At 35.6% G+C, this 14,379-nt stretch overlaps 1 protein-coding gene across 1 annotated transcript in view; it reads right to left on the bottom strand.

Moving 5' to 3' along the window:
- The window catches only part of PREX2 (phosphatidylinositol-3,4,5-trisphosphate dependent Rac exchange factor 2), a 172,743-nt gene that overhangs the window by 80,782 nt on the left and 77,582 nt on the right, over positions 1–14,379 (bottom strand). Inside the window, exons 12-20 of the mRNA XM_035563072.2 lie at positions 12,137–12,240; positions 10,754–10,803; positions 10,098–10,173; positions 9,469–9,541; positions 8,169–8,311; positions 7,917–8,009; positions 6,371–6,519; positions 3,949–4,034; positions 2,004–2,140 (exon numbers count right to left, since the gene is read on the bottom strand). Of these exons, the coding sequence (XP_035418965.1) occupies positions 2,004–2,140; positions 3,949–4,034; positions 6,371–6,519; positions 7,917–8,009; positions 8,169–8,311; positions 9,469–9,541; positions 10,098–10,173; positions 10,754–10,803; positions 12,137–12,240 (911 nt within the window). The remainder of the gene's footprint in view (positions 1–2,003; positions 2,141–3,948; positions 4,035–6,370; positions 6,520–7,916; positions 8,010–8,168; positions 8,312–9,468; positions 9,542–10,097; positions 10,174–10,753; positions 10,804–12,136; positions 12,241–14,379) is intronic.

Below are 14,379 nucleotides of genomic sequence, written 5' to 3'. Positions count from 1 at the left end.
GGCACAACTTAAGGCCATTTCCCCTTGTCTTATTACTTGGTGCTTGGGAGAAAGGGTTCTCTTACTTCATGATTTGAACTTAAGGTGGCCTAATAGAAGGACTAGTTACTTCAACTGGAAGTCACTTGTTCAAAAGCTAACATAAGATATAATGCTATATGATTTGGAACCATATTCTCCAAATGCATTACAGGGGGACGCGCTAAGCATAAATCTGTCACATCATGGTTAGTATCACTGCAAAGAAATTACATGGAATATCAGAAAGCAAAATCTGCTTTCAATTTTCTTTTTTCCAGACAAAACAATAAACACAGACATTGTCCAACAGAAGTTGCACAGTTATTCCCATTGCAACCAACTGAAATGACGCTTCATACGCCAGGCAAACAGGAAGACTCCTCACACTGAGAAGTGGAACATTCAGAACACAGAAAAAGATCCCCTTTCAATTATGCAATTGCCAACCACAGGAGAGACTGACTGCAATATTTGTGTTAATTAAACGATAGGCTAATTACTTGCAAAATAGGAGAAATCCATAGTCATCTTACAAATAATTAAAAACCCACGTTTCTGAATAGGAAGTGAAATTTTAGCTGTCTTGACGCCAGTGGGAATACTGCCATCAGTCTACACAGTTATCTCACATCATTTGATAGCACTACATCCTAAATGAAGGTTTTTCTAAGAGATTCTTGTCAACCTGGGGGTTTAGTTATATGTGATTTGCTGAACATGATTAGCTACTTTTTTAGACTGAAATAAATAATCTGCATAAGAAAAACAGGTATGTATTCCAAGATATTACACAAGTGGATGGAAACAAAACCAAAACAGTAAATTTGTATGTGAAGACATTCATGCCAGCCAACATCAATCAATCTTCTTTGGTTGTCAATTACATCTACAGAACTCCATGCTTAGAAAAGGGAGAAAACATGCCTGGTACAATTTAAAAAAATTTTTTTAAATAATTAATCTTTTATTCCATCCATTACTTCCTCATAGAGTACCCTTTCTTTACCAGAGCCCGTATTCCTCTAAAGAATAGGTGAGCTCTATCTCGATATGTTATGTAACAACTTCAACTCCATACTGCAGTTAAAAAAAACCACACAAACATCCAGACATTTTCATGAAGACAGTATTTGCGTAACAGTTTTAATTCTTACTTATAATTCTTATATCTATGCAGTAGGTATGAGAGAAGGATTTCACTCCTGATTTTAATTGGATTTTTCTTCTCAATTAACATGCACTGGAAGAGTCTGTGAAGTTAATTAATGATACCAGTTCACAGTTTCTAAAAAATTTGCAGGAACTTGGAAAGATTACATTATACAATCCAGCTGGTTTTGGTTTTCTTCCCTACAATTTATATCTTGCAAGGCATTAGATTTTCTCCTAAACTAACGTGAGAAAGATAACAAAACTTGGATGCTTATATTAAAAAAAGGGAAATTTTGAGCCCTTAAATTTATGTTGATTTCCAAGATTGGAATGCAATGGGAACACAAAGAGACTTTTATAGGCAAAATATGTGCACTCTGCTCTCTATGTGCTGAAGTGTTACAAAATTCTGGAAGAGGATCAGCTTTTTGCATTACATTCTCATGCTGATGAGCAGGCAGTGAACTGTGTAAATCCCTCTCCATAATGATGATACAGCTCGTAATGCTTTCTGCATAGAACTGCAGAAAAACTTGAAATAAGACTTTAAAAATACCATATTAAGAACTTAGCCGTAAGCTTAGATTTTTTTTTAATGCAGAAATTAAAGAGACCTTGAACATCAGCAATATACTGAGGAATGTTCAGTTTTTATAATTCAACTGGCTTCCTTCCACTTTTATTCAACACTCCTATCCCTTCATCACTCTCAATCTCAACAGGTGCATGGACAGAGATACACACCACACTGTTTACTTTGGTTGCAGAGAACATTTTACCAAAAAAAATATTTAGTCAGAAAATCTGCAAGAGTAACAAGTTAAATGTACCTGCATTGGACGCCTATACTTCCTGCATGCCGTGACATGAGCAATAACACTTGCATGAGTCTCTTTGCTGACATTAATTCCATTCACTTTGATTATGCATTGGCCAGGGTGGAGACCTGCTGCAGCTGCCACTGTTCCTATTAAAAAAAAATAATAAAAAAATCACATAGTTGACAGACTTCCTTTCCTAACCATTTCCTTTAAAGCTTACAGTCCAAAAACCCAAAAGCCTCTGCCCACAGAGTGCTTCTGAAGTCAGCTGGACTCCAAGAAAATAGAGTTCCAAAGACATTTCTAAGGATCCTATCCATGTTTTCATCTTTTTTCCAATTCATTTGTAACAGAGTGCCTTACAGTTTTAGTTCAAATATCCAAAGATAACAGAGTAGAACATCTAAGCAACTTGAACAATAATAACAACAACAATAATCTTGAGTAATATATATGTATATTGTATGTGCAACATAAAACACATGGTTCAGCAATTTCTTTCCACAATAGAATAACCACCTTAGAAAAATCCTCTATCCACGGAAAAGGTACTATAAAAATAGCAGCTGTCTCCAGTTTTTTTCGGTATGATTCAAGCCTACTCCTGAAAGACAGCCTGCTGGACTATAACCATCTACCTGAACACTCACCTCCTTATGTCTCTCTTGCTATTGCTACAGAGGTGCTGGTGAAGTCAAAATCTATTGCTTTGAGAATGCTACACTGAGGTGAAGAAGCCAACTGGTAGAAAAGTCTAAACTGAATTTGTAGGGCTGACAAAAAGAAAACCATGTTATGACTTGCCAGCTGAGCATATTTGACAAGGAAATAACAAACAATATATTGTTTCAGTATTAAACAACATAAAGTAAGGGTTTCTCTTATTTTAGGCACTATCAGGTTTTGGTGTTGCTTAAAAAAATATAAAAACTGCAACAATAGATGATCGTTTTAGATCTAAAACCAAAGGAAGTCTTTGGAAATGATACCATTGCCAGCTATTGCAATCCACGTAAGTGTGGATTTGAAAACAAAAATAAGCCTTATTAAATATCTCTCTCCAAAAAAAAAAAAAAAAAAAAGAAAGAAAAGCAGAAATTTTTTACTTCATTAAAAAAAAGTTCCAAATTGGCAGAGTATTTAAGCATATGCCTACAATCTTTCAGGTTTAGCAAACCACATAAGCAAGATTTACGTACTATTGAGGCTAATTGGAATAAAGTATGGGCTTAATGAATAAGGATAGGCAGTTGAATTGAGATCCAGGTGCAGAAATAATTATCACATCAGTTCAACAGTCTAGTTTATTAGACTTTCTCTCGAAAATCTAATTTCTGGCACCACAGCCAAGAAAAAAAAAGTTATCAAGCTCTGTACAAATCTGTCTGCTTTGCAGATCAGTTCATTTTAAATTCCTCAATTACAAAGGTAGTAGGAGGAGAAAGGACGCAACTGCCCCACAATAGCTGAAAATACAGTGGTATCTGGCTTTACCATTAACAGTGTGCAAAAGCAACAAAAAATGTTTGAACTACTTTTGTTGCCAATGCAGCAACCCAGAATTTATCAAGTTAGGAATGGCAAGCATTCGAATAATATATCACAAAATAGAAAAACAAAACAAAACAAACAAAACTGTATTTAGAGGAGAGATCTGCAATTACTGTGACAAAGCAGGTCACCAGCACCACTGAAAAGGTTTGTGAAAACTGGACTTTCTGGAGAACTTTTTCAGAACGTTGCAGAACTACACAGTGACCTAACAAATTAACTTTCAGGAAAAAATTCCCAGCACCCATTCACTGGAGAAAGGAATTTTGCATCTGTCAACTATTCCTCAGTCTGTGAAGTCACACCTTTAACTTACCTTACCTATTCACTGGAGCTCATTTTGATTTATGTCAGCCAGGCCACCTAGATATGAAATGTATAATGACCACTAGCGTTGACTTACCTCTCCCAACAGCATGGACGACTGATGGGCCAAAGCCCCGGATTTGGAATCCAAGTCCATCTGCAGAGTCAGGAATCTTCACTGTCCTGATACAAGCAAAAATTCAGTATTAACATAACAAAAGGTAGAATATTGTTACTTAGAATAAAAGTGGACAGCAATAAGTAGTGTGTTCTTTACACCAGGGTGTAAAACTTCACACTGTCAGTCAATTCACAGTTTCAGATTCAGCATCATATTCCCAATACTTTGAACAGCTTACATCAGAATTAAGAGCAAGTGGAGATACTAAAACTAACCAGAGGAAGGCAATACTATTTCACATGGAATTTCAGTATGCCAATTAAGACCAAAGCAGCACTGCAGTTTTCAAATTCCTCCCAAAGGGACTGCAATTCGGGTAAGTTGTCACAAAACAGCAACGCTGAAAGCCCTGGGAAGGCAGGCAGTCTATCTAGCAAGAGCACAGAGTCTGGGGATCACAGATCATGGCAGGCCTTGTCACATGAGCTGCAAAACACCGTGGAGACTAGATCTGTGTTTGCATTTGCTAACTTTTGTTGAAAAAAATTTATTTGGCTATATATTTGGCTACAGCTTTTCTGAGCAGCTATGCAAAGCAATGTGTTTTGTAAAGAATTGCATAGTACTGTTTCTGTAACTTATAAGCACATTGTGTTACACACTTGCTTGGTCTAAGTGCAACAGTAATATGAAATATTGACAACCATGACCAACAAAAACACTGTTCTGGGTATCAAAATTCACATCTACTCCTTAAAATTAAGCCCCGATCTTGCCCAAAGTAAGCTAACATGATGTCAGCTCAGGTTCCAGAAAAAGCAACACAGCTGCATTAGCCCTTATCGAAACTGGTTAGGTCATGCATAACACTGCACTGATCTAACTTTGCAGTCTTTACTTCCAGAGCCAGTTCCGTTATTATTTAAGGGATCTTTGCACTGGACTTCACGTGCTAGTGCAAAAGCAGACAAATCCAAATTGATGGTGAAAAGTGAATTTAAAATACATTTGAACTGTAATAAGTTTGATTTACAGATAGATTTGAACAGTATCATTGCTTCATTTCTTGTACTTTCACTTTTTTTCTGGTATACAGAATGTTTAGCATTTGGAGACAATTAGAAGCACACATGAGATCCAAATCCCATTGGGGCCTATAAATTTGTAGAGATTTGTACAAAAATGCATTGTGAACATGTTAATGAATAAACTATAACAGAACATCACTGGCAGTTTCAGCTAAGAATTTATGAGAGAATAGTTGTCTCTTCAGCCAACACAGTTGTGCTAGTAGCAGCTTCTGACAAAATGCAGGCAGTACAGGAAACGAGTTCTTAAACTCCTTTGAACTCCTCATTCACTAGATAATCTCTGTCATCCTTGAAATTCACCTATGTCTTCACTGGTGAGTTGTGAAGAAAACGTGATCAGAAATTGATCCAAGATCTGCATTAAAGAAATGCTAGGATATGCTTTTTATGTTTCTACAATACTATCACCTATTGTGTTCTTGCTGCTCTTTGATTTGGTTGCTGTTCTTTTTTGTATTACCAGTCCAGTTGATCAACTTTATGCCGTATTTCTTTCTTTGCTCTTTTTCCTGTTCTGGCTGCCCCTGTATTTCTCAAGCCATCTTCACTTATTAACAGGAGAAATACATCTCTGTTCTGCTGCTTAAGTGGAGCCATTTCCAAGGCTCACTCTCTGTGTTATTGGGCAACAGGATGGGTTCCTCCTTTCTCTGCAAAATTTGATCAGAATTTCTCCCAACTGCTGTTTCTTATTCTCCTCTTCCTTCGTTACACAGAAACCATTAACAACTTTACTGATAGACCTATGTTTGTTAACATATCTACTGAACCCAGGCATTACGCCTTACTTTGTATTTCTTTTAGGTAACAAAAATTCTACTCAGATTGCAGGGGTCAAAACTTTGTGTAGAAATACAGCTGTTACACAAAGATCTGGAGTTGTTTACTTGCTACTGTTGTTTACACAACCAGCACACATACCAAAGAGGCCCATTAGATCACAAAGCCCAACTTCTGCCAAACCAGGAACTAATCCCCAGACAGAGGAACTTGTTTAATAAACATAAGTAAGAGATAAGTGATCAAAACTGTCCATGTATTCAAAGAAACCTCATTTACACTTGTGGTTTCTTCATGTACTTAACGTGGCAGACCTGATGATGTAAAGCACTTGTGTTTTGTTTTTGCTGACTGACAAATTTAGTAAAACAAAATCAAAGCAGATCAAATTGCTTGACTTTACAAAGTGAGATTCGGCAAAGCATTTAAAATAACTTTACAGTAGCACTGTTTGAAGTTCCACTTGTCTTTTTAAATTTGCTTCAATTGTAGTTTCTAAAAATTCCCCCAAAGGAATGACAACTTACTCCCGTGGTTTAGTGCTCACAAGAACCCGCAGGGGCTTTCTGCTGTTTAAACATGTTTTCAGGAAGCAATCCACTTCACTAAAGGGTCGCAGAAAAACCAGGTCACCATTAATGGCGAAGATTTTTTTTCCAACCTCCAAGCCTGCCATCTAGAAAACAATAACAGTTGTGTAGATGTTTGCCTTTTATAACCACCAACATTATGTTTTCTTCTGCTTGCATGCAACCCCAATAGGAATAATGACACACACACTTACAGAAAATTCTTTATGCCTCCTTCACAAACTACACTCAAAAGACACACAAAAAAATTGGTTCTGGAATGCGTTATAGTGACCTTAAGCACACTGTAAACTCTCCCTCTGAAGAGACCTAATGACAAGTCCTAGTGTCAGTCAAGATTTTATTGAAGTATTACAATATTAGTTAATACCTGTAATAATTAACACAATAGCTTCATTGATCCAGTTGTTGGCTTTTTATTGCTATTATTATTATTATTATATTGTTGATGTTACCTCATTTGCCCACATGTCATTCTCCAAAGGAGCTAAAGCTTCTTTTGACAAGGAAGGACCTGATGAGTATTTTAGTAAGAGAATACCTATTAAGCTCCAAAACAGAATGGTATCCATGAAATTTTTATGGCCATACTTTTGAGCCAACAGTACAGCAACCAAATTGCACACAATCTTTAAACTATGGTCTAACAAGAAAGAAACCATTCCCAGCTAGGATGGCCAGAGTACACAGAACTGCTCAGGGCATATGCAAAGTCTTAGTGCCACCTGAGATCATGACAGAACCTGACTGCTGAAAAAGACCATATGGAATTATGCAAAGCCAACAGCAAAATATCTCTGGATATAGTTCTGCAGTTGTATTGTATGTTGCATTGTTCTGTCGTATCTATTTTTATCACAATTTTTATCCCACAATGAGATGTGGGGCTTAGAAATAGAAGGGCTTGAAATCCAAGTCTTTTTTTTTCTCTCATAGAAGAGATTATTTCTGTATATTTACACGTATAGAGACTCCCATACAATTCACTAGAACAATATTAAATTACCCAAAGAACAACTAAAGCAATACTAACAAACTGAAAGGCTATGATTTATTTATTCAGATTTTTAAATTCTGGAATTGCTTGATACATCCTTTATTATGAAATACATCAAGTGCAACCTACAGACTAGAGTACTGTTCTATATTCATTTCATATTCTACTGAAGGATGTTTATTCCATTCATGAGTAATGTAATCACTGGAATATTTTTTAAAGCATTAAAATTAAACCATTACTTTTTCAAAACTCATAACAAATTACCTCTGTATAAAATAAATGTTGCTAATGGTCACAGCTCTATTTTAAACAAACAAAGCAAAACAAAACAAAACAAAAAAAAGTATAATAATCATAGCTAACTTGAAAAGTTCTCAAATTATTGTATTATCATCTAGTATCACACATTTTCTTAACTGATATATAAATCATACACCTGTGAGCAAGTCAATAAAAAGAAAGATAATTTATAATATTTAATACCTCAGCATTGGATCCTTTCTCCACCACTTTAATAATTGGCACCTTATTTCTATCTTCTAAACCAAAACCATAGGTGCCTTCATTAGATTTAATCTGAAAAATAGAATTGTTCAAAATTGTTCAAAAGGTTGTTCAGAAAGGCATTTAGTAAATATAGCTCCATTAAAAAACAATACGAAGTGCTAATTTACTGTCACTACAACCAATTTGGTTTTTACTCATCAAAACGTATGATAATTTGGTTTAACTCACCAATAATGACTTAGCTATGACATTTTCCACTACTTTCAAATCATGTTTCATCAGTCTGTGCTTCATATTTGACCCTTCCATTTCTTCATCCGCATAAAAACGAAACAACAGTGGTTCATCTTTAAATTCACTTTTCTCTAACACTGTATGACACAGAAACACAAACATTAATCCTGTTCTTCTTTTGAATTCTTGAATATCATGTTTTTTATGAACCACAAAATACTGAACGTGTACAAATTAAATGCTAGCAAACTACTTTGTGTGTGAAGCTAGGGAAATCTTAATTTTTTACATTAGCAACTCTCTTTTTTCTGGATCCATTATAGGTAGGTATCACTAAGTTTATTTTCAGCTACAGTATTTAGATTTCACCAAGGTTAGGAAGACTAGCTTAGCCTGAAAAGGTTTTAGCACAAGGTTTCTTCCTAAAATTGATTTAAGAATATGATTTTGAAAAGTTCTGTTGGACAGCTGCTGGAAACGCACACCACCAAGTTCTGGCACTCTTCAAGTGCATGAATGAAGTATGCCACATTCAGTATTAGAAATGGGTTTGCTGGGGATGTGGAAGCAACTAGAACAGCAGACAGATGCAGTTTGTATGTTCAAAAATCAAAGGCAAAAGAGAACATGGTCTGAGAGGAAGTTAATTCTTCCTCCTTATCGAACCAAGCTGATGAGAAAATGATCTCTTCTTCTTTATTTCAGTAAATGACCCACTGCTTCACTCGTTTCACTGAAACCTTCCCTCTGATAGTATTAAATACAACCGTGTTCTCCTCATTTTTGGTACTCCACTTATCTCTGCTCTCCTCTCCCTTCTTCTTTGTTCTCTGCTGTCTTTATTATTTTCTCATTTTTCTACAGTCCACTTTCTCTGGCTGTCACCACTTCACATATTTAAAGTCATGCTCCACCACACTTGATTCATTCCTCCAAAAATGATTTCCTACATATTTCCTCAAGGTCTATCTTCAGTCTCACCTGTGCAAACATGTATTACCTGCTTAAGAATTTTCTTTCAATGTGGCTCACCAAAATTCTACCTCTAAACCCTTCGAAAGATGAAACCCTCAGTATATGCTTTAAAACTGACTGAAAATAATTTTCAGAGTATACAATAGATATTTTTCTTCTTCTTCTCCAAGATTGTAGCATAGGTTTCTCCAGTGATATAATGAACCAATTTCCTATACCTTCTGTAATATCTTTAACAACGCCTGCATTTCCTTCCTACTATGTAGATATGGCATTAAACAAAAGGTATGTATACCTTGTATAGAATGTATTTACTTACCATGATGCATAAACCCATTATCACAAAGAGCTACACCGAAGATCATAGCTTCCTCCCTGGTCCGGCAATCCCCCTGTTAAACCATAGCATATTTTCTTTATATTTTAATATATAAGTAAAATGGATTCTATTCATAATGGTGTAACCTCACAGGGCAAGTATAAAAGTATTGAGAATTTTTACTTCTATTTTATAAAGCTGGTACATGTTGACTGAATGAACAGGTTACCCTGTTCTTGTTCCTGGTTTGCTTAAAATAAAACAGAATTATAAAAGCAAATTGGTACTGACTTCTAGTTAGTAATTTAGAGTTTTCAGAGGCTATCCATTTCATTTTAAGCCTCGAACAATATTACATGCTGAATTACAAAGCTAAGTCTCATTAAAACATTTAAAGTTCAATTGCAAATAAGGAAGATAAGCACAAAAGGGATGAATAGCATGGCTGTTGACAGCTGATTTCTGTTACTGGTTTATGAGGATTACACACAAACATGCGTGCATGCGCACACACACACGCTGTTCTTACACAAAGTGGATGTTATTCCACCTAATACATCACTACCTTTCAAATCATAATTTAAATGCAATATTTAGAAAAGTATGAAAATCCAAAGGTATACACTTGCCTGTGCAATCAACCAGTCTATGAGTTTGTTAGCCATGACTACAGATTTGTAGGTTCTCAGGTGATAATCTTTATCCCTGTCCAAAACAAAAATATATATGTAGGTATATATATTAAGCAAAATGTCAAAAGAGCCTAAATTAAAAACAAACAAACGAAAATCACTTATTTTCTATACAAGTTAGTACAAGCATGAATTGACCATTCTGTAGTGGTTCAGAAATAGAGCTTCAGAAGTTGCCTCTGGAGTAAAGCAAGTCAAACCTTTCAGTGTAGATAGAAAGGGGAAGGCTGACCATATCTTACTTTGCCACTGCAACATAAAGACAGTTGCCTTCTTGCAGCTGAGATTCTACAAATGAGTAATGGAATATTAGTAAAGAAGTGAGTATATTAATATCTACAGTAAGCATATAAGCACATCTATCAGGACCTAGAAGGCTCTAAAAGTCTGGAAAAAATATAATCTTGGACTGAGTTTGCACTCATTTTATGATGCAGTTACACTTTCTGTCTTTATAGCCCTTCAATCTTTTTTGATTTCTCCCTAAAGACCAATCTTAGAAAGGTGGGTTAGGTTCCTACATTCAAACACAGTATCTTAAGAATACATACTTCTCTTGAATGAGTCTCTAAGGATTTCCCAACTAGACTCACCGAATTACTGGGGTGAAGAGACTGTGAAGGCGACAGTACAGTCGTACACCCTGTAAAAGAGAAAGACGAGGTTACTTATGTGGATTATAATGTGGTTACACATTCACACCCCAGAGAACATGAGAGAAATGGACACAGTAAAAAAGCTAGATGTTTTAAATGCACTTCACTTAGCTAGTAAAACAAAACTATTCGAATTTCTTTATGTGCCAAAACACTATTTCCAGATAATAATATTGACAAAAAAAAAAAAACATGAGACATAAACCATTTCTAACCAAGCTTAACTGCTACACATGCAAAAATGATCAGCTTTAAGATAGCATTAAAAAAAAAAAAGTACAGTATTTTGAAAAAAAAAAGTACACAAAACTTGAAAGATAAAGTAACGTTTATATGAATTAAGGTCTTCTGAATCACTGATTGGTACTCTACATATAAAGCAAGCAACTAAAGTAAAAAAAATAATACAATTAAAAGTTACACACATAAGTACCTTTTTTTTACAAAGTGAAATTACAACTAAACAGTAAGTTTAAAAATAAAAAAGATTCAAAGATGTGAAAAGATGTAATACATTTTCAATTGAAAACAAAAAATAGAATGCTTGAAGGAATTTAAGATACTACCATCAGAAAATAGCATTAAGAAATCATGTAAGCATTCCACAGCAGACTATCAAAAAAACAATTATGCTTATAACATACAAGACGAAACATGTATAACAATAAAAAATTGCATGAAAACAGGTTCCATTCTACATTGTTGTGCCTGCTAGAATTCGGTATTGAAGGTTCTTCTAGATATACATTAACAATGCCAGCAGAAAAGTGAGTGACATTGTAATGCAATATCCAAGATACTGCAGTTTTCCGCTATGTCAAAATCATAAGATGAGTTTAAAGGCAACTTTGTTCAATAGAAGTGTTACACCTAGTAGTGTAGATGGATACTACTACCTATGTTTAAATATCTATGTGACTCTTGATTTACTGCCTTATTAAGTCATTAATACAAGACACTCAGATTTAATAGATTTTTTAAAAAATCTATATATAAGTTCAAATCTATTAAAATTGATTGAAAAATGCAATGGACTGAAATGACAGCTTCAGAATTACCCAGAAACACAGGCAATGCATCCCACATATGAAATCATTAAGTAATTAAAATACATTTTTAAATTTCATATGTAAAATATGTAACAACAAGCCAAGATCTTCCCTTAGAACTGGAAAATTAAATTTGATTCACATAAGTACAGAGGCAGGCAAGTGTGAAAGGATGTTATGTATTCTAGCATAACATTTTACTTTATTTCTCAAGTAGAATCTCCATTTCTGGAGCATTCTTCCTAATAATAGCAACTGCTCCATTATGTACCTTAGAAATCACTTCCTGCATCTCGTTTCTTGGATAGTATGTTCCATCATCGTATCGGAATCTGTACAGCATGTGTTCAGGTTTGAATTGGTGCTTATCTGTAACTAAATTTAAAAAAAAAAAGAAAAAAAAAAGAAAACACGTGTATAGCCAGGTCACTTTCCACAGAAATAGACAAAAAAGAAGGGCAAAGTCATTCCTTCAAATAACAGTCCATTACATTATAGACAGATTTCAGACAGGGAGGGTAGGAAGCATGATTAAATCACCTTCCCTAAGTTCCTTTATGTCACTGGTGACGATATTTCTCACAACATATAAGTAGCCCACAGGAAACCAACAAATTTAAGTAATGGGGCAAAGAATAAGAATGACAAACAGCCTGGAACAGCCTAGAAAATCAGGAATTCAAGCACGTTTTAGTCTTCAGTGCACTTGCAAAGTTTATCAAATAGCCAAAAAGACAGCTTCTTTTGCAATTATCAATGTATTGTTCCACATTATTCCCTGTCCAAATTCTTGCCAAGGCCAATCTCAGATGAGTCAATAAAGGACCCTCCATAACACATCTGACCAGTCCTGCACTTGAGAGCAAAGAAGGCCTGTCTTCCGCTATATACAGCCAGCTGAAGGTCTTCAGTGCAAGAGACTTGCAACCATCACGAGGCTGTTAAGTCAATATACATGATCCACGTCGCCTAAGACCCATGGAAAAGGATCTTAGCAGGTGGATTTCCATTCAGCAGTTTCACAAGATTTCAACAACAAACCTCGCAACTTCAAATATTTCATCTGAAGCCACATCATATGATACAAAACTTCTCCTGCTAACAGGACTACAGTAAGGCCTTCTGAAAAACAGCTGATTCAATTGATGGCTGAGGACAGCAGGAAGCACTGGCACCATCCTGGGATGGTGTATTTATTATTGGTTTGCTTGAAAATGTAAGCTTTAATTTGAAAGGAAATTTGCATGGCATCTACTATTAAAGGAGGCTATCATAAGTCGAGTCTTATGAGGAGTGGCTGAGGGAACTGGGATTGTTTAGTCTGGAGAAGAGGAGGCTCAGGGGAGACCTCATTGCTCTCTACAACTACCTGAAAGGAAGGTGTGGGGAGCTGGGGGTTGACCTCTTCTCACATATAACTAGTGATAGGACAAAAGGGAATGGCCTCAAGTTGTGCCAGGGGAGGTTGAGGTTGGATATTAGGAAAAAATCTCTTCTCAGAAAGAGTGGTTAGGCATTGGAACAGGTTGCCCAGGGAAGTCACCATCCCTGGAGGTGTTTAAGGAAAGGGTAGATGTGGTACTCAGGGACATGGTTTAGTGGGTAATATCGGTGGTAGGTGGACAGTTGGACTAGATGGTCTTAGAGATCTTTTCCAACCCTAACGATTCTATGATTCTTTAATATCTTTGTTTATCAGAGTAACAAGCCTGATAGTGTTAGGTACTTCTTCATCGCTTCCTATACCAAGGAAGGAATATATCTATTCCTATACCTATAATATTAATCCATTATCCTCTTCAAAAATGTAGCTGAGCACCACAAACTTTGCATAGTAAGGTGTCTTCTCTAACCACTGCATCATTTTTCACACACTATCAAGCTCTTCAGTATATCCACCAATCATCTGACACATGGACATAAAATCTGGACATTATATATACGGTGTTTTCACCAGTGTCATGTGCAAAAGAAAATAACTTCTCTACCTGCATTTGATATATCTACTGATAGTAAAGCCCAGGACATTACTCTGATTGCCTTGAAGTCATGGTTTTCTGCTGAGGCGATTATCCACAATGACCCCTTAGCTCTTTTACATATCATTAACTCCCAATACATCAAATACACACTACAAAATTCTCATATATAATGCCTAGCATAAGTATTGAAATTGATTTTACTGGACTGTGACCATTTAACTCAGGAATAAAAGATACCTTCTAGTACTGTAATTAAATATAATGTGTTACTGTTGGAGAAAAGATATATTCCAGTAGATCAATGTACATTAAGAGTTTTTAAAACCAGCAACTACAGAAGACAGAAAAAAAAAAAAAAAAGAAAAAAAAACCACTGCCAGGATCATATTGCTTAAGGTCAAACTGTTCCTTACTGTTACAGAGATGCACAGGGAAGGAACCATGACTGCAAAGCACCTTTCCATTCTTGCATGTCCATGAAGAACAGAACAGGCTCTGCAGTCTGAAGAACATTGCTTTGCAGTGTCTGTAG

This window comes from Cygnus atratus, chromosome 2 (assembly GCF_013377495.2).
Source record: "Cygnus atratus isolate AKBS03 ecotype Queensland, Australia chromosome 2, CAtr_DNAZoo_HiC_assembly, whole genome shotgun sequence".
Lineage (NCBI taxonomy): Eukaryota > Metazoa > Chordata > Aves > Anseriformes > Anatidae > Cygnus > Cygnus atratus.
The sequence above is the reverse complement of the archived record's forward strand: the minus strand, read 5'-3'. Positions and strand labels throughout refer to the sequence as shown.